The 20,189-nt window shown below is 37.8% G+C and overlaps 2 protein-coding genes across 2 annotated transcripts; both read left to right on the forward strand.

Moving 5' to 3' along the window:
* The first annotated feature begins 5,151 nt into the window (after positions 1-5,151).
* On the forward strand, positions 5,152-11,115 carry LOC106178329 (uncharacterized). The gene is made up of 6 exons (XM_013561465.3): positions 5,152-5,337; positions 6,122-6,229; positions 6,843-7,052; positions 7,306-7,412; positions 8,220-8,373; positions 8,723-11,115. Exons 2-6 carry the CDS (start codon positions 6,199-6,201, stop codon positions 9,142-9,144), a joined length of 924 nt encoding a protein of 307 aa, XP_013416919.2. The 5' UTR covers positions 5,152-5,337; positions 6,122-6,198; the 3' UTR covers positions 9,145-11,115.
* A 452-nt stretch (positions 11,116-11,567) lies between these two features.
* Positions 11,568-19,079, forward strand: LOC147759806 (uncharacterized). Its single transcript, XM_086995506.1, has 6 exons — positions 11,568-12,118; positions 12,480-12,577; positions 14,802-14,832; positions 15,445-15,702; positions 17,649-17,764; positions 17,969-19,079. The coding sequence occupies exons 2-6, from the start codon at positions 12,527-12,529 to the stop codon at positions 18,119-18,121; spliced, it is 609 nt and encodes a 202-aa protein (XP_086851632.1). The 5' UTR covers positions 11,568-12,118; positions 12,480-12,526; the 3' UTR covers positions 18,122-19,079.
* Positions 19,080-20,189: the final 1,110 nt, after the last annotated feature.

Genomic DNA, 20,189 nt, shown 5'->3' on the forward strand with positions numbered 1-20,189 from the left:
TACCAGTGCTTATCGCAGGGCTTCATGTTGTTTGTACACATCAGTAAACCACTCATTAAAAGCTATTTTACTGCAATGAGAATATATTGTTGGGGTGATTTGTGCAGACAGGCCGCTACCGGGCATCCTAACTTGTTTGTATGTTCTCCGCCAGGCGGCACTGTACAAAACACTCGAACAACATCACCTTTCTACATAATGACAGGATTCCAAATCAAAATAACTCAAACATATTTTTAAAACGAAATTTTGTCAATGCTTTAAGATATGGTTTGCTGTTCATACATATGTCAATGCGGATTTTTCTCCGGTGTAACAGGAATGGAAATCCGCTAGGAACCGTACATGTAGTCTTCTTCCCATTACTAAATGTACACATGAAATTCGTCCCATACAGGCTAGTTACTCCATTACTCCAACTAACCCTAAACTGTACTAATCATATGGGAGCCCTTCCATTCCTAGGACTTCCATTCCTGTTACACTGGTACGTTTTCGATAAAGTACTGTATAAAGCCATATATTGAATTTTTTTATTTCAAAAATGCAGGTGCAGCAAGACCATGGCAAACGTGTGACTGCGGGGGAAAACTAGGCAATCTTCCATAAATGCCTCGAAGTTTCTTATTCTTGTGATGGATTAAACGAGAAATTTCACGAGATCAAGCTCAAATCAAGCTCTGAAAATGTTGCAGACTCAACTGTTGTACAGATATTCACCAAGATATTTCACCAAGAGCAGAGTTACAACTTAGACTGCGTTAGTTCCATAAACCCATCGTTCTAGCTGGATCGATCTAACTCTATGGGCCTCTCGCTAATAAAAGTGTTTTCAGTGTAATCAGCTTTATTGTCTGGCATGCCCCCTTGAGTAACTACGCTATCGCTAATTATCCTCAAGCAGCCGGATAATTAAGCCGCTTACACTGATTGCAATTTGCTAGAATCCACTACAGCACAGTTAGACCAAACCAGCTAGTACGATTGGTTAATGGGAATTCTCCCTTATGTTCACGGGACAGCCTCTGACAAAACACCCACTTTAAGGCGCATGCGCCATTTCATGCCATGTGCTCAAAGAGTTCTCAGAAAACCCTAGGCCCTAGGCTGATTAATGAGTTATTCTGGGTGAAAAACAGTATATATATATATATATATATATATATATATATATATATATATATATAACCAAAAGTAACTTACTGGATCACATTTTGCCTGCTGATTAATGATATGATTTACACATTAAATGACGCGAATAAAAGTACATGACTACCGTTCCAATGCGGTAGATGTGGCAGTTGGAATGTGTTGGCTATCCGTATACAATCATTTCCGCTTTTAAGTATAATGGTACTTTAATAATCTTAGTATATTGTTGCTGTTGCTGTGCGGCAGATGTGACAATCTGAATGTGACTTTTTTTCCTTCGTAGTCAGTCCATATAATGCACCGTAAATGGTAAATCTTTTAAAATCCTAGAAAGAAGCAATTTGACAAGGACTGAACACTATTCTACAGTCATTGAAGTCACCTAGCACGGGTAATCTATGCCTTCTAGATTGTGACACATGTTTAAGTCACTACAGGCGTTGTTGTCTAGACAAAATCATACTTCGCATGACATCTCTTATCTACCTCATGCCGATCTTCCCGCTAGACGTCTTTTTTTTCTGCTTTTACATCAAGAACCAATGGTGTTTAATGTGATGAAAAATAGTTTTTAAAGAAAAAATACTGCAGTTTACCACAATTACCATGTTCGCCAGCCATTTCACCACGTCTTTAACTTGCAATGTGAGCTTAAACTGCACTGTGTGAGAAAAGTGCAGCAATGAATCAACACATGTCGTAAGAAAAGATAAGAGAAGCCTTAGAGGTATGTTCTGAATTATAGAATTGGTATTGTCTTGATTGTGTTGGAGGTGAGACAGTGCATTGTGGTGTCCCTCTGGTGGGAGTTTTGAATCGTGTAATGTAAGGAATCCATTTTGGTGGAGTCAAAGGTGCGAATCCAGAGATATTTTTTGACAGTCTTCCAAATTATCATCGCTGTTCCATCCTCCAGTTTGACCGTCTTCCGACAGAAAAAAATTACATACCCGTCATTGTAAACTTGAAAATCTGACCGTCTTCCGGAAGACCCAGGAGACGGCCTAAATCCGCCCTTGGAGACACGTGTTGCTTGTAAAGAAAACAGTTGTGCACCTTTGCGTGGCGTTTTTTTTTTTTTTTTTTTTTTTTTTGTTGCATGAGCTATCGCGAATGCCCTTTGTGCTTGACAAAGTTCTATCCATGGGTATGAAGTTGACAGTTTCTTATAAAACCTTACGAACAACTTAAAATATGTTTTAATGATAAATGATTTTTGAGTACGAGAAAGTTGCTAATTTTCCCGGTAAATTCCATTTTGGGGGGGAAATCTATGGGAGTGTACCTTTAAATGCAGGAAAAATATGAGCTTGCAGTCCGCCTAGCCCAGTGTGCAAATAGGCCTACAGCGCACGTAGGCCTACAGAGGCCTATGTATGCCTACGATGGACCTTTCAGTAGGGCCTACAGTTTTTTAATTTGTGAAAGTTCTACAAATGTAACATATATAAAACGCTTGAAAAACTAAAAATGTTGAAAGTACGCATGTAGTTTTTAAAGTTAAAGTTACCACCGGCACTGTAAATCTGTATCATATCAGAATTGCCGCTTTTCGAGCTTTGTTTAAGCATCGTCAATAGTGTAATATATAATTAAAGAATCATCATTAAATAAATAAGATGTGAGAGAAGTTAGCGTTTACATACTCATGCACACTATTATGATTGTGAAAAAGTAACTAACAACCACTTCTTAAACTGCAGTTTATTTCTAACGTGAATTATAAACAGGCAGCTACTGACTGGTTGGTTGGTCGACGGACGCGTACGAGAGCTTAGCGCTAAAAAGCGATTTGTCACAACTGTAATTGGTAGAAACGCATTTCCTCAATTATAATTTAATCAGTAAAATTAATTTAAGCAGTAAAATAGTTAAAGTACCACAACCCTTGATAAAAATCACTTTTCCTTCGCACTCACGCCTTCACTCCCTAGCAGTTCAACGATAAATATAGATGACGAACTCCTTCTATCAGGTTTAACAAATAAAAATCCAAGGCGGATAGGTTCCTTGTACTAGACCTCTACCAGGCATCGTGTGGAGCATGGACCTCATTAGGTCCATGTGTGGAGCAAAGGATAGAGGGCACTCAAACATAGCTTGCGTGTACAATATGTTCGTTACAGATAACGGATAAGGATTTTAGAGTGGAAATAAATATATTATTATTATTATCTTGGGTATTGTTCTCCGAGACACCAACGGACCCTTGACCAAAATGAAAGTTTTGCTGAAACAGGTAACTGCAAGTGTCCGATTAACCGGTACCAGTCGGTACATTTGGTGACTAAGTGTATAAAAAGCCGCCGGGCTTTGTCAAGCCAGATAAACCGTGGCATTCTCAACAACGTTAAGAAACGCTCTTACACCGTTATTTGAGAAATTTCGTTTATATGATTAAGGCAACTACCAGTGCACGGGATGTTTTCCGCGAAAATTGTTTTCTTATTCTGGTATATTAAAAACCATGCATTACACGTTTAATGTATATTTCATGAGAACAGTTGAAACAGGCTTTGTTATCTGCAATCTAAAACTATAAGAATGTTATCAAGGTACTGGTGCTGTGATTGTGCCTTAGAAAATGATGGGCCTAATATAAGCGAATTTGAATCTTGACTGCCTTTAATGCAACTTTGATGCTATATGTAGTTGTGATTACTCCATTAATATTACTTTGATTACTATTAGATGTACACACATTTACACAACTGGGACTCGTGCTTACAGGACTTACAGTAGCAAACGATGACCATAATATGAGGCAAATTTTGAATGTCAATCGTATTTTATATTTCTCTTTTGGCTGTTCATAATTTTTCATAGTGAATATTACATATAAAGTTATTCCTACCAGCAAAAAACATGACTGAACACAAGACCAACGTTGGAAAGTACGTGTATGTGTTCATGAAATTAGCTGTGTGCAAAGAAAGCAATATAATATTTCATTTTTATTCCGTTAACTTCGTTAACTACGCTTGTATCAAACACGATTGTTCTTCAGCAGTTGGTGCTTATAATATAATTAGTGTGGTATCTTTCTTTTTGTCAATTAAAAGCGAACAGAGCTACCTTACATACCCATCGATATTCTTTTTTATCGCTTTTTCGTAGAGAAACACAACGGCAACGGTCACGTATCTTTGGACCTTACTCTCTTTTTGGTCCTAAGATACTAATATAATATAGATGTAGATCTAATTGGTTAAAAAATAATAATAATCCTATAAATAATAATACAAGTTTTATTAAAACATAGCAACCAAAGGTAAAGTTACACATAAACTTGATAAGAATAGAAATTACAAATTAAAACATTTACATAAAAAAGAGAATATTCAATAAGACATTCGAAAATAAACTAAGCACAAACCTCTAAAAGCTTAGTGGAAGCAGAAGGGATTATATAAAAGATATACAATAAAGACCAAGATGTGATCCAAAATAAAACACAGCTGTGTACCTAAGTTGTCTTCTAATCTATTCATGTATTCATATTCATGACAGTGATACCTACAGGCTATTTGTTAGGGCATATATTGAGAGGTCGTAGACAAGAAAACCCATGGTTAACTTGGTACATATACATGGTTATCGCAACTCAGACCACCGTGATAATTATAGTATATGCCTAGGCTACCTTATCATCTGATAACGACCGGGGTCGCACTGGAGAAGTTCAGTCCAAAAGTTGGTCGTAACTTTAATAGCAAAATCCAGTCTTCTTTGACTGAAGATCAGTCTGTATAAAGAGGTGAATAAACATATTTCGCCTGTTTGCTATCAGATTTTAATAGACATACACGCCCCTTCTTGTGTGTTTCCAACGTACTAGTACTCGGATAATCACCATCTTCTCTGTTTTCTCTCAACGCCAAGAAGAGGTGCATTAGTTTGTAAATCTGATTGCATTCCCCATGGAGTTACGTGTAGGTCGCAGTAGTTAGACCAACCTGACTCATCCTGCACGGCCTCTAACAGTTTAGACCAATTTCCGGGCTAAATTTCCTTTGTGGGACCAGGCCCTGATTTCCGACATGCTGGAAATTAGTGATGACCGATAATGTGTGTAATTACGTTGACGATACTGATCCCGTATTAAAACGTACTCGTACTGAGATGTAGATGGCAGTTCAGGATAAAGCTTGGAGAGAGCTGTCCACGTATCGTAGCAGTTGCTGGGTAAGTAGCGAAAGAAGGCTTTTAAAAAAATTTTCAACATTTTTATTAGATATTATACCTCCGGCAAGAAGATTATATTTTTGCCTTTGTTAGTTTGTTAATTTTAATTTCTTAAGGTTTAATTTCTTAAAAGAGCCAAACTCAGAAAGGTACGGATGGAGAATAATATGGTTTTTCAGGACAGGGCAGAAACGGGCTCAGTTAAAATTTAAATTAAAAGTTATCAATAATGAGAGTTGATCTCTCTGAGTGCCTTTCTAATTTCCATGGCGACTGTTTTAACAGATCACACTGTTAAACTGGTGGGTATTACAATTAGTTGGTATTTTTATAATTTTCGAGAATTTGTAAATATAAAACTTATCGCAAAACACGTGCTTTGAGAATGAACAAAACGTTGGCTTTTAAATGTTTCATTTTCTATTCTCGAAACAAGAAGTAACACGATTTCAAAGGTTTTGCAGAATTGAGTTATCTCGTCAAATTCCGACCCACGTAATGGTTAACGTTTCAAAATATGATATCAGTTTTGTTGTAGACGTCTATAAAACCCATGCGTCTCATGCATTATCGTTAAAGTATTAATTATGAAACCAGTCTCCATGGAATTATTCCTACATGTAATTATGCGGACATTTAACTCGATTCCAAAGAACGTGTTAAATATCATATGTGTCCGTTCCCTTTGATCCATGTTTTATTATTAACCATTGTAACGATGGAGAGATTAATCTTCCTTGATGCCTTTCTGTAATATAATAGTATTTCCTCTTATTAATTCCAGGAGAACAAACCCCGGTAGAAGAGTTTCAATATCCTACTTGAAGAAGAAAGAAGTCAGACAAACAGATAATTTAATAAATGGCAACAGGAATAATACCAGCTCCTGGGCGTAAGTACGCGGAAACACTTAAATTTGCATACAACGCGTTAGCTTTATAAAGAAATTTGACCATTTAAATTGACTACTTTTTTCTCGGGATCTCAAATTTCATCCGTGTCATAGAAGATTATAACATTACGTTAATATAAAATGAGCAAGAGGACTTAAAGAAAGCGAATTAAGTAAAGGAATTGATTTTACAAAGATATTCTAAAAATACATGTTGATAATGGCCAGAGAGAAATATTCGTGCTGAAAGTAACACTTGCCTTAAAACCCCGACTTGAACATGGGGTTAATTTTAACAACTGTACGTACATGAACCTGTTTATTGGTCAACGTGCTTACCCACCCTTGCGGTTAGTATCCAAATCTCAGATAAATATCTATTCATTTTTGACTGGCACGTGATCATTTGTATACAAATTGCTTACATTTGTCAACCATGCGCTTCGACAAACATATTGTTAAGTTCACCAATAGTGATAACACAAGCCCACCTTGCTGTAATATACATTTTACTTTTAATTACAATCAATATCAGTATCGGTGTCCAAACGTTCAATCGCTAATACATGTAGACTTCCATATTCATATTTATATTATCTTCTTTTTTTCACAGCACCATTGGCCGATACAACAGGCACAGGTTTGTGGCAGCCGTGTGTGGGACCAGCCACCAACTCAACCACCTCTGTCACTTTCCCCAACACGTGTGCTGATGGGACACTTTGCGTGAGGAATTTTTTATTTTTTTTCTTCTCTACGTACCAAGTGTGTCTTTGCCCACAGACGACGTACCCGGATTTTGCGACGAGAACGTGTTTGCCCAGTAAGTCTTGGCGATAGGTGGTTTAAGGTCGATTAGGCAAGGATAAGGCAAATAGAATGGATTTGTCGATAGCTATAAAAAAAATTAAACGGAGATTTACCAGGCAGAGTTTTATCTAATGAAAACACATAGCTAATGAAAGTGTTCGAAAATTTAGGAAAGGAGGGATAAAATCTTGTAACATGTACATGACACGCCGCTAGGAAAAGGTGTGAACGCTAGCAATGTATTTTGAATATTGGTTTTGTTTCAGTTCAGGGGGCACCGTGCAATGCCAGCACAGACTGTAATTTCCTCACCTACGACTGCATTGGCCTCTCAAGCTGGAGCATACCCAACGATGTGAAGGAATTTCTCACGGTAAGCCCCCCCCTCTCCCCTCACCCCATTTTCTCTCCCCCCCCCCCCCCTCTCTCACTCTCAGCATCAATTGTAATCTGCCTTGAGGCAATAATTAGAAAGCGCAGAAAATGAAGTCAACGCAACCTCAGCATTGCACTGAATACTGTGCTACACCACATACATTACATGAGAAGATCGGTAAACCCTCTACCAGGGTGACATATTGATTTTCCAAAGATATTCACAGATATGTCTCTAGATAAATAGACGGTCATTTTGGTCTGCTGACAAAAGACCAAAATGACCGTCTATTTAACTAGAGACTTATCTGTGAATATCTGTAGAAATTCGATGTCGCCCTGGTAGAGGGTAGAAGATCGGTATGTGTTGTATACTATACTTGTACCGTACGTGCATCTGCAAATCTAAATTAGAATATAGAAAACTATTCCAATAAACGTGATAAAGGGTCCATTGACTGTTGAAAGGAACGCCCTGGATTCTGCGTGCCGTCTAGGGAAAAGGAGGAGGTGTATAAAAAAAAGCACAGCATGATTTGACACGGTGTTAAGAAAGTTAAGGTCTGTGTAACTGTAACAGAGTGTACATTACACAGTGCCGTCCATTACATTCACACATGAGAGGGTTAGCGTGACGTCATTATCACTACATCACAGCGGACTCACTTATCTTACAGTGGGGTTCCACAAACGGTGAATGTCTGCAAGAAGTATAGAGTTAACTGATGTAATACTCTGGCCATGCCATTACATGATCTTCCTATAGCCATTTCTATATTTGATAACTGCCTTTGATGCTTTACAGCCAATGGTATTCTACATATGCAGCCAGATCGTGGAGTATCGTGTACTAGTACCTAATTACCTGTGCCTTGCGAACTCGTGTGTGTTCGCAGGAGTGGCATTCGGGATAGGAGAGGGCATTTCTGGTCTAGGAAGGAAAAAACGCAGCCTGAGCGGTAAGACCATCAAAACGGCATAATCGCAAGACTCATTTATGTAATACAGCAAAGTACTGGAGAGTGCAACCAAGCGAGGTGTATTTGAATGTAAAATTTAATTGCCATTTCCTTCGCAATTCAACAGAACGCTGGGAACCTTTCAAAGATTTTTATCTTTTATCTGAAATTTCCCCCATGCAATTGCTACGTGTCAGTTGGGGAAATTGACTAAGTGCCTTGGATCTGGTCATCCAGTTTGTTAGTCAATAAGTTCCGAAATCTCACTGATCACGATATTTGTAACCATACATTTACATTTACGAACATACATGTATATTTGTGTTTTTTCTTTGCCTAAATCAAACAGAATTCAACGAAGAGGAGTTAGCAGCGAGTAAATCAAACGCAACAGAAGTGTGGTTGAAAGCCATGCGAACTTATTTCGAACAGTTTGGTCAGAATGGGATACCCGACGAGAATAACCTTTATAGTGATCCTTCGTCCACGGAATCCAAAGCAACAGGCCAGTGGGAGGTGGATGGAACAGCCGTTGTGGAGGCAGAGATGAAAGACAGAATAGCAGAAGCAAAAGAAGAAAACGGGAAGAAGAGCTCGGAAAAATCTCATCAAATTTCGACAAGATCAATTACGAGTTCCTTTACTGGCGCGTGTGTCGTGCCGAACCTTCTCAACACGTTAACGGAGTTAATATCGGGTCAAAGTGCGGAGAAGTTCCTCTTGAATTGCCGGGAGGACGACCTTGTGGCCAACGCTCAAACTAACAATTAACGTTAACTATACGCGTAATAGTAACACTGTGTAGTACTACTCAAATTGCTTAATGATCAGCAGTTTCTTTTACTTTTATATGTGCTAGTAGCATTGTACTTATTGTTATCAATTTGTACAAGTTGTTTCTTTAAATCATTTGTATACAGATGGGTATGTAAGTGTATGTGCGCGTAGTGCATCTGCGTGTGCAGTTATGTTCGTGTGTGTGTGTGTGTGTGTGTGTGTGTCTGTTTGCGATCGCGAGCGTGTGTGAAAGAGAAATAAAGAGAGAGATTGAGGAAAGGTATTTGATCTAAAACACCAATATCGGGTACGTTACAGTGCGTAAACGTATAAGTTGTAGCTATGGAAATAGTTTTTCCTTTACAGATAAGAACATGGGTTTAGCTTAAAGTCACTACGTCACGCAAGCAACTACCGCGTGGGAAGGTGGTGGGCATTAATTTCATGGCCTATTAAGGTACACATTAACGGACTGAGATAGCGGTAAATGTCTACGATTAGCAGAACCCAGCAGAATCTTTATATTAGATAATACATGTAGGTAGAAAGCAGTGGCACATCTCGTAGAAATGAAAAGGATTGTAGCTGGCAAAGCAAGATGACTACTGTTACCCTTGCCGTGCACTGATATGAAACATAAGGGTTAAAAAATCCCTGTCAAACGTGTTATAGATATTTCTGTACGATGTCTAGTGACCGAGGAAAAATTAGATATGTTGTGTCTTTTTCATCTTTGTGTTAAAACAAGCGTAGAGACAGGACGTAAATGTTTTAGAGTTCGAAAAGGGATTAAGGGAGATGAAGCGAAATATTATTGTATTTATTATTTTCATAAAACCATTGGTCCATGTGAGTTAAAAATTTAGTGATGTAATTAATAAAGGTCAAGATTTAAATTTTTGATCAAACATCGTCAAGGTTAAATGTGCGTAAAAATAAACACCAATATCACAGAAAATAAGTTGTTTCGTCCAGTCTACAAATAGCAGGAGGAAAATTATAAGGAGTGTGACTTTTCACTAGAAGTGCGATATTGCACTTTGCTTAATAGAACAATGAAAAGAACAAAAAGAATCTTTGCTAAAATAATCTTATAATCTTTGCTAAAATACATATGCCAGACTAGTGTAAAAAACTTCACAATTAACTCTTAAATACACAATTACAGAATTAGCCAGAGAAATATCTGTGGATATATACATGCATATCTAGTGAAAGATCAACCTGTAGCCCCAGAATTATCTATCCTTTTTGTATATAATCTCTTGCTAAATATCAGCATGCAATCTTCATGAGAATCGTTAACCCGAAACGTTATTTCCCTATAAGATGTGTTATTATCCAAATATATGCATTTTGCAAAGAGTGATGTAATTTAGTTAAGATAATTTAGCGTGTAAAAGTTGAAATCTCAAAGAGTAAAATTATAGGTTTCACGTGGGCAAGTTTAAGTTTTACACAAATTCAACCTTGCTGTCGAGGAAAATGATTATAAAAGAAACGTGGAAGTGCGGGGTTTGCTGATCCAGTCATTATCATTATCATCATCATCAGATCTGCACCAGCACCTGTGGGTGACGGGAAGGGGGGGGGAGGGGGGGGGAGGAGGGGAGTGCTCTTCTTCCATAATCTTGTGTGGTCGAATTTGTCTGATTCATTGTGCCGTTTGAAAATTGGTTACACTTTGGTCTGCACTTAACTTGTGATTTTCATTGAGAAGATTTTGCTTCACCCAGCCTCGTCTTGCGAAGGGAAGGGAAGTGGGTATGTGTGTATGTATGTGTGTGTGTGGGGGGGGGGAGGTGGAAGTCTAGTTAATGGAAAATACCAAAATAGTTACACGCTTGCGTTCATATGTGGAAGGTATTTAGTCTGGCAATCGAATTATTTTCGTCCTAAGACGTAATCTGTCGACCAAACTGATTTAAATGGTTTTGTAAAGGCTGGGATTAAACGAATACAACATTACTTTTTTGCTGTTTTTCACTTAAAAACTCCTCTTCTCTCCGCCGTCATTTTTTGAATGGTAAGCGATGTCATAAATTGCAGGCAAGTGCCTTGACTTTATAATATCATTGCCTCAGAAAACTGCTCCAAAATGGCCTTCATAACCAGTTACGTGTATCTTCCCTGACAGGTGACTGATGACGTCATGTGGGAATGGCGTCAAATCAGGTTTTTATATTTGTCCTGCGTTTGAAGCTAGGCAGCCTCTTTATCATGTCGAGCTTGCTGTTTGCATCTTTGCGGTCTAATAAGATTGACAATTTAAAGAGACCACATTCGATCAGTTTTTAAACTATACAAACTTTATATTTGAACTATATAGGGACAGTCGAATAATTACCAGTAAATGTCTAAAAACTTTTAAAAGTGAGGAAAACTGGATTTATCTTGATGTAAAAAAGGAAAAAAAACTTTGGATAAAGTTTAAAATAAAGTAGCATAATGACAGGCCCTTTTTTTTCAACCAGCTTTACCCCTGCCCTCCAATTTGTTCAGTTGCAATATTCATATATAATAAGAATTTCGGTCACCTAGTGAGGGCAGTCTGGATATTATTTTTCAGTATTTGAGTGGTTATTTTTAATACAAATTGGTAGGTAGCATTATCAGTAGGGACGTCTGGCCATTATCTTACGTCGCCCTTACGAGGTCGCCAGCAACTGCGGTTAACGTTATCTCATATCAACCGAACCGCAAACAAAATGACACTTTTTTAGAAAGATGATGATATACATTTACACTTCGTGTGTAATCAACAGTTTCAAATGAAATAACGTTTTTTTTTCAACTATGAAAATGACAAGACTTTTCTAAAATAAATGCTTATCACATTAGTTGCGTTATTTCCTTAAGGTGTCATATATAACACAGCGTCACATCGGATAAGAAGGTCTCAGGCGTGTTTTGTGACTTTACTCAGTGCGACATCACAGGGTACTGGTATCCACGATTAAAATAAGAGGTAAGTTGTCACGTCTGTTTATTTCCAAGAAATAAGGGCACTTAACTTCATCAGGTAAGATAATGCACACGGAGAGAATAGGCTGTACACTAATTCTGCATAGGTAGCTCGCTGTTAATAAAAAAAACTCTCTAAAAGCCTATAGACACGTGGGGTGAAATTTAAAAGAAGGACTATAAAGCAGCTTCATCAAGAATACCTTTTTTTTGTTGTCGTTCAATAAACTTTTTAATTTAAGGATTTTTTACTCCTCGTTAAAACATGGAGGCAACATGGAGGTACAGGTCCGTATAAAGCACACCTGAAATTTGCGCTCAAAACGATGCAAGGTTTATCATGGACTTTTTTTGTTTCTTTTCAGTTGTGGACATCGCTCGTGCTGCCCCCTGTCTGCTACACACAATCACAATGAGGAGGTCAACAGTCCTGGGGATTCTTCTGATCATCGCTGGTCATCAGGTAGGGTAAAACACCACGTTTATTAACCTGATATGTCACACAAGTTATGTTGTAAAAATGAGAGCCTAATAACAAGCGGATCCAGTACAAGGCGCAGAGATCACGTGTCACGTGCCACTCGGAAGTTTGTGCATAAATTTTAATTTCATTCTGAAATTTTAGTTAACCGATGTCCGACTGCAGGAATCCGCTTTTTGCTGTTATTCCCAAACCACCTACCCACTCCCCTTTTTTGTTAGCCATTAAAGGGATAATAACTCTTCGTTTTGGCCAAAAAATGAATTTTCCTGGAGTAAACAACAATTTTTCCATACTTACCAATGGTTAATGAATCCATTTTTACATTCAAAGTTAGTCCCTGTTTTTTTTCTAAACAGTTTGGTTTTTTGTTAAAATCTCTTAAGAGATTATAACTGAGTACAGCCATCAATGGAGGTCACGTGATCTGAAGACAAGCTCAGATATCTGAATAATAGCTATAACTGCCGTTTTTGTGGTAAAACAGAATATGTTATATTTTTATGTGTTGTTCACAATGTTTTTATTGTGAAATATAGATATCACACGAAGAGTTTTTATCCCTTTAAAAACCTATTTCACTTCAAAATCTATTTCATTCTTGCGAACATGTATAACGAGGTTCTATAGAACAATATATTGTTAGATTTTGTGGGCAAGCAGGTTCTGAATCCTTCTTAATTTGGCTCCCTGAAGACTTCATAAATTACAATCACGCGCAAAGGTTTTGAACTTTTTCCTTACCTTGACCACTGGCATATCTTTGTCAATGCATGCCTTGATGAACTCTTCCAATATGGCCGTCAAAACCACTTCTGTAAATCTATCCGAAACAAATGTATATATAACCAACACCACTTGAAAAAAGAAAATGCCAAATGTGCCACACAGGAGTTATAGAGGATGAAAAGCACTTTTTAATTACCTGTCCTCTGTATATTGAATCCAGAAAAGAACTCTTTCAAATAGTGCAAAGCGGCCATACATGCTTTACACATTTAAGCAACGAAGATAAATTCTCCTTCATAATGAACAACCCAAACGAGTCAGTTATAATATCCTTGGCCAAATTCCTTAACCTCGATTTTGGCAAAAGAAACTGTGCTAACTCTTCCACTTTGTGATGTCTATGGCTATAAATAATTTCTATAAATATGAAGGTTTGCTTCACATAGTAGAAAACAGGCTTGTGCATAATTAATATCTATGTCTTACTCATGTATACAATACTTGTAGTATGATGCAAGCATATAATCAGTGCTGTGAGCAGTTGACTCGGCATTAAGACCATACCTAGCTTATGATTATGAAATACTGAACATGTATGTATACTAATGGTACATTTCTATATATGTAATTTTGGTGCTATTTATCTATGTATTTTATTATTATTATTATTATTATTATTATTATTATTATTATTATTATTATTAGGCCTCTCATTACTATTGTTGCTATTACTTTATCTCTGTACATTCTCAGTCTGGTGTAGAAAGTATGAATAAAGCACATAATATATACGGGAGTATCAAACTTAGATGAATTTTGTAAATAAGTGCTATTATTACGTGAATGTGTATTGAGATGTAAACAAAAAGTGTCTTTCAAATTGTACATGTATAACAACTGAACACACACTAACACACAAACACACGATAAAAGGAAGAAAAAGTAATTGTAATGTCTGAATTTGATAAAGCGCATGGGTGGTCGCAGTGACAGTGACGTAGGCCTACGCTTTGGCGCGAATAAACATTTCAAATCAAGCAAAATGTTAAGTTGACCCAGGACGTACAGAGAAAGTATCAAATCTAAGTTAATTTAGTTTAAGTTTCTTTTAACATTGTATAACAACCATCGGGTTGCAATTTTACTGAATAAACTGTTATTATTATTATTATTATTATTATTATTATTATTATTATAGATATGCTTTAAGCTTGCCTCATAAGATCACTTTGCACCTATCGCACTCGCCGGTTGTCACTCGATCGTTAGGTTGTCTTATTCACGTAAAATATTTGTGTTTTCATTTCTGTAACGTTCATATTCATTTTGTTTCAATAAAGTTGTAAATTTTCATCACTTGCTGGAATCATTTCCTTGCAGATATATATATATATATATATATATATATATATATATATATATATATATATATATATATATATATATATATACAGTATATCAATTAATTTTTCAACAGGTGTTGGTGTCTGATGCGCAGGCTGCACCATGTGAGTATTTAAGTGTGTGACGGTTATTTGAAATTCTGCCCTGTTTCACGCATTGTCATGTTGAACTACGTGTATGTAATGTAGTTTAGCGTGGGGTTGGTGTGGGGTTCGGGACCCAAAAACTTTTGGTATTTTAGAGAGTGAACGGTTCCATTTGGTACGGTTTAGAACTACGATTACAGCTTGAATCAAAATTCTAATTTCAAGAGGGGACCATTGGCGTGATTTTTTTTCCCAGAAATCGAAGGGGGGGGGGGTCATTATCCCCCTCAATTCGCCACTGTAATGTCACTGTAATGTCATGTAATGTCATGCTCTCAGGCCCGTAGGTAGAGGATCTGCTCTGAACTAAACTTTTATCTAGGTTCAATGCCAATCATGAACCACATATACGTTTCTAGGCAAAAAAGAACTTTTTTCAGAAAAACGGACCTTTGTTAAATGAACTGTGCTATGTTGTATTATGCCATGATGTTATGCCATGTTATATATAATGTTTTGTTATATTATCTTATGTCACGTCATGATTATATTAACAGATTCTAAAGAAAAAACACCGATATTTGGTTGTGTACCAGTCATTGATATTTCGTTCTTCGTTTCATTCTTCAGTTTTGTTTCAAGCATGCGACAACGCTCCACTTACGACAGCAGCGCCACCTATCTTCATAACAGGTCCAGCCAACTGCCCAGACGGCGTAACCGAGTGTGTGACCAACCCGTTCTTTATCAACTTCAATTCCAATGCGACAGGAGCGACACCTGCAAACTCAGCAGCCAGAGTTTGCCTGTGTCCCAGGACCCAGGTCCCAGTGTACCCGCTCGCAACTGCTGCTGGGGTCACTACGGTAGATCCGTCGTGCATTGACAGTAAGTTCACAAAACACAGTGTCTGAATTGGGAAATAAAATATAACAACTTTTGTTGTACGCAGTTTCAAAAAATTGTCATTTCCGTGGCTTAGTTGACTAGGATCAGGGAATTATATCGGATAGGCCTATAATTCCCTGCTAGGATTTATAAGAGTAACACTGTTTCTGATAGGTTAAAATGTGCACATGTGACAATGTAACGTTGCATGTACAGTTGGTAGCGAAACCGGGGCCAGGATTGAAATATGGATGTTTGTTTTTTTTTCAAACGCGTGCATGATAGCTTTAATATAAATGTCAGCAATTGTAATATGCGGACAACATAGTGGGGAGCGGTGGGCTTTTAGTTTGGGGTCAAGATCCCGGAATCATGCCACTAGAGGGCACTGGTCACCCTGAGCTTCAGAGATAACTTGACACTAAACTCTTCACTATAGCCTATCTTCATCGTGTCAAGTTACCTCTGACCACATTCGATTGCCCCCGCCGCCCGCCAACCAAATTTAAAGCCCGCACTCAATGACTCATCGAACGATCTAGCCAATGAACGGGAACGAGTCAAAGCGCGCTTTGTTCAAATCCGGACCAATTAGAGATAAGGCTCAATATCAGGGACTTGCCGTAACCTGTGGGCAGCACGCAAAATACATCATCCCTCAGTAGATAATGATGCAGGGCCTCAAACTGCTCTGGTTTCAATTCCGATATACTCATATTTTGCAAAGAATCAAGAGATAACTTAACACATTATTTTAAGTAGTCACTCGTAGAAGACGCCATGCTTTCTTTGTGTACGGTTATGCACTCGGCACTACTCGGATGTCTCCGCACTCGACAATAACTTTGTTGTTAGTATGGAGCTTGCGGAATCAGCCGAGGATTACCGATTGACGGTCAACCAATCAGCGTTTTCACCAAACTTTGGTGAAAAATTTTGAAACTTGGATTCGATTGGCTTATATAAACTAGGTCAAACTATTTTCGTCAGAGGTAACTTGACACGACGAAGATAGGCTATTGTGAAGAGGTTAGTGTCAAGTTATCTCTGAAGCTCAGGGTGGCACTGGTGGAATGTCCAGCTAATATCTGATGGCCCACTGGTAGCAAGCCGCATGGGTTTGGAGCCTGAAATCCTCGGCAAACGAGAACAGCCGGGTTTAAAATTTATTCCTGGCACCAGTTTCTCAAAAGAACCTGTAAGTTCTGGTGGCTTACATCTTTTGTTACCAACGTTACGTAGACACATGCACACATCTTACCCTACCAGAAACAGCACTCTCATGGACATATGCACACATCCTAGTCAACTAACGGTTAAAATTTTCTGTGAAATGGGGCTCTAGTCTATTGGAATCTGTTTAATTTTGAAACGATTCCACCTTTCTTGGGGTGGAGAGGGTGTGGGTGTGAAGGGGGGGTCTTTTAAGGGAATTGTCATCAGGGTTGAGAATCGTACGTTCCACGATTCTACGCTAATGCAAACCTCCTATTTCTAGACGTAGATTATTTCTTTGTGTCCGGCAAAGGTGCACGGGTTTGTCATAGAGGTTGATCTAAGTAGCAGTTGTCCAAGGTGACATAGACGCCATTCAAAACATGTTGAAAAACCTCAACTTTTTTATCAAATAGTTGTCGGACTTCGATTGAATTTTAGTTAAAAATATTCTAGGAAGACCTCTTCGAAATGTGTGTATGTAATTAAGTAAATTATTGGTGAAGCAACCAGGAAAAAATATTGATTTTGCTTTATAAAGGTATGTCAGGATCCGTGTTCCCTCAATTAGAGGAAAACATAGTGACAGTAATGTCAATGAGGATCTTGATAATAATGAGAAAAGTGCTTATTTTGGTGATTCCGACTTGTATTATGGAAATGACAGAATCACATGTTTGTTTTTTCGGAAAATGCAAATTGTGGAAATTTTAGCCTTTTGACTGTTCCAGTTGCAGGAATGCCATGTGAGGTTCGAAACGATTGCGAGCTGCTAACCCAAGACTGCCTCGGTATTTCGCAGTGGATGGGAACTTTCATGTCTGACGCGCTCAGAGAGAAGTTGATTGTGCGTACATATTTCTTTCTCCCTCCCTTCTTTCTCCACCTGTCTGTCTTTTTATTAAATGGATTTCCTTGTTTATTTTAAGTAGGCCTAAAACAAAAATCTGCAAAACCATTTCGGTACCACTATGCTGCAGTCAATTAGATGAATTATAACTAGACATTTCTGATCTCTCTCTCTCTGACACATTTTCCTGTTTTCTTGCAGTTAACTACCAGCATAATATGCATTTTCGGTCTCGAGCAACAAGTGGCAGTACCATCATTTGAGTGCATTGGTGGTTTGTGTGTGGATACTGGAGTACCTGTTGCCATAGGCTTGGTTGCGCAACCCACCGTGACAGAAATTTTGGGCGACTGAAGAATGACGTGAATGGATCAAGCAGTTTTGAAATTTTCCATCTTTTAATACAGTTTTGGAATAGCATAGGATCCCGTCCTTATACCAGGCATACAAACAGACAGACAGATGTACGGACGGAATGACGGACAGTCACTCCTAAGCACACATATTAGGATTTACTGGTGCTTTGTTTTAGGTTCAACCACAGACCTCTTTAAGAAATTCACAGCTCTCCATTCAAACGTAGAGGCCGACCCTGATGTTACTGTAGTCACCCCAATAGCAAAAAAAAATGTCAGTTTTACAAGAATGGTAGTCCGTGGTCCCATATGATTGGTATAGGTTGGGGTTAGTCGAAGTATTGGTGTTACTATTGGGACGAATGTCACCTGTGCAAAGTAATGGGGAACGGACTTTGGTTCCTAGCTGACTATCATGCCTGACACACCCTGTCGATCGTGTACAACAGAGCTACCTGTGTCACAGGGTCTGACTCCTAATGATTTGTACAGCTTAGCCGCGTCCTAGATTTGGAATAACATACGTCACGCTAACCCTAGCCTGTACGAATCTAATGGAGGGTGGACTCTCAAACATTAGGTGAATCCATTTAAAGAGAAAAGACCGACCTTAATTGCTGTACAATATAAAGCGATGTACACCTGACTGAAGTTCATAATATTTTTGATCGAAATATCCTTTTTGAGAATTTGTAATTTTAAACTTTAACCTTAAAAGGACCTCGTTGTCATAAGGTATAAATGATATCAAATCACGTATATATATATATTTCAGTGGGATATTGATGTGCAAGTAAAATTGGCATTATAATCATAGGTCTCTGTTGTGCTTACCTTTCTGTAAGAGTCTTCATCACCTTTTTATTCCCTTTTGGGAATAAAAATAATTACGACTTTAAAACAAGGAAATGTTCTGCAAATTATCACAACCCTGAATAAATAAGTGCCGCCGTCTGGATTTTTGTGGGGGTTATTTTCAGTATTTTATAAAAAAAGGATTGTTTTAACGGCCGACAATGTTTTTGTTAATTTTAGTGACAACATTTTCTCCAAATACACCAACAAACAAAAACAACACTCTGCAACAGCGCAAACAAAATGACTATGATTATTTCAAATAAGGTATATTACTGTAGAAACGGGCTTTTATCAAAAGAACTAAGGGAATTTATACGGTTCAGAGGTCAAAGAAGCATTCTTGCTAAAAGAAAGTATTGTAAAAGGAAAAATAAGTCCAATCTTTTCATTCACTTGAATTAAGGACTACTTCAGTCTTTCAGTTTCCTTGAATAGCATTTGGCAAATTTACCGTTCGACTGCGCATCAAAATAAGAATACTTTCCCTTACGACTATGTATTCAATTCCATCAAATGATAGCCTGTAATTCACCGTGGCGAGAACACCAAATCTGAAGAAGGGGAACAGCTTCCATTTAATGGTATCGTTTTAACCAGTTTGTGCGAGGGACTGGTGGTCGTCACGTCGCTAGCCGTGCTAAAGAAGCGCTGCCGCTGCGTCAAACCCCAGCGACGAACTCTTCGTAGACGCACGCACAAGATGGTCGTCACCAGAACGCCGAGGATGCCGAGAAGAGAGATCATCTCGATGCTGTGGAGATCACACTCGTCACTGGCATAGTCTTCCTCATCCGGGAATTTAGAAATCTAACCTGAATAATTAAAATATATATAATAATAATGATGAAATCGTAATTTAGTCATGAAGACATTTTTCAAATATTTGGTCTTGTGGATAAAATGTTTAATAAAGTGAAAATATATGTATAAAAAATAATAATAAAAGAAGTAGAAACAAATTACAGAGACTACAAACTTGCTTCGTGAAATTATCGGTATAAATGGATATAATACGTGCCCCTAGAGACCGCTTGGTTATATATATAGATATATATTTAAATAGACTATTGAAATATATATATAGATATATATTTAAATAGACTATTGAAAACCCGTAACGAGAAGTTGCATTCACCACAGACTTAGTGAAACTGACAAATGTTGCTCTAACCGCTCTGCTTATTCACATACATGTATAATACGCGATA

This window comes from Lingula anatina, chromosome 9, assembly GCF_051362555.1.
Source record: "Lingula anatina isolate TDL-2025a chromosome 9, LinAna3.0, whole genome shotgun sequence".
Classification (NCBI taxonomy): Eukaryota; Metazoa; Brachiopoda; class Lingulata; order Lingulida; family Lingulidae; genus Lingula; species Lingula anatina.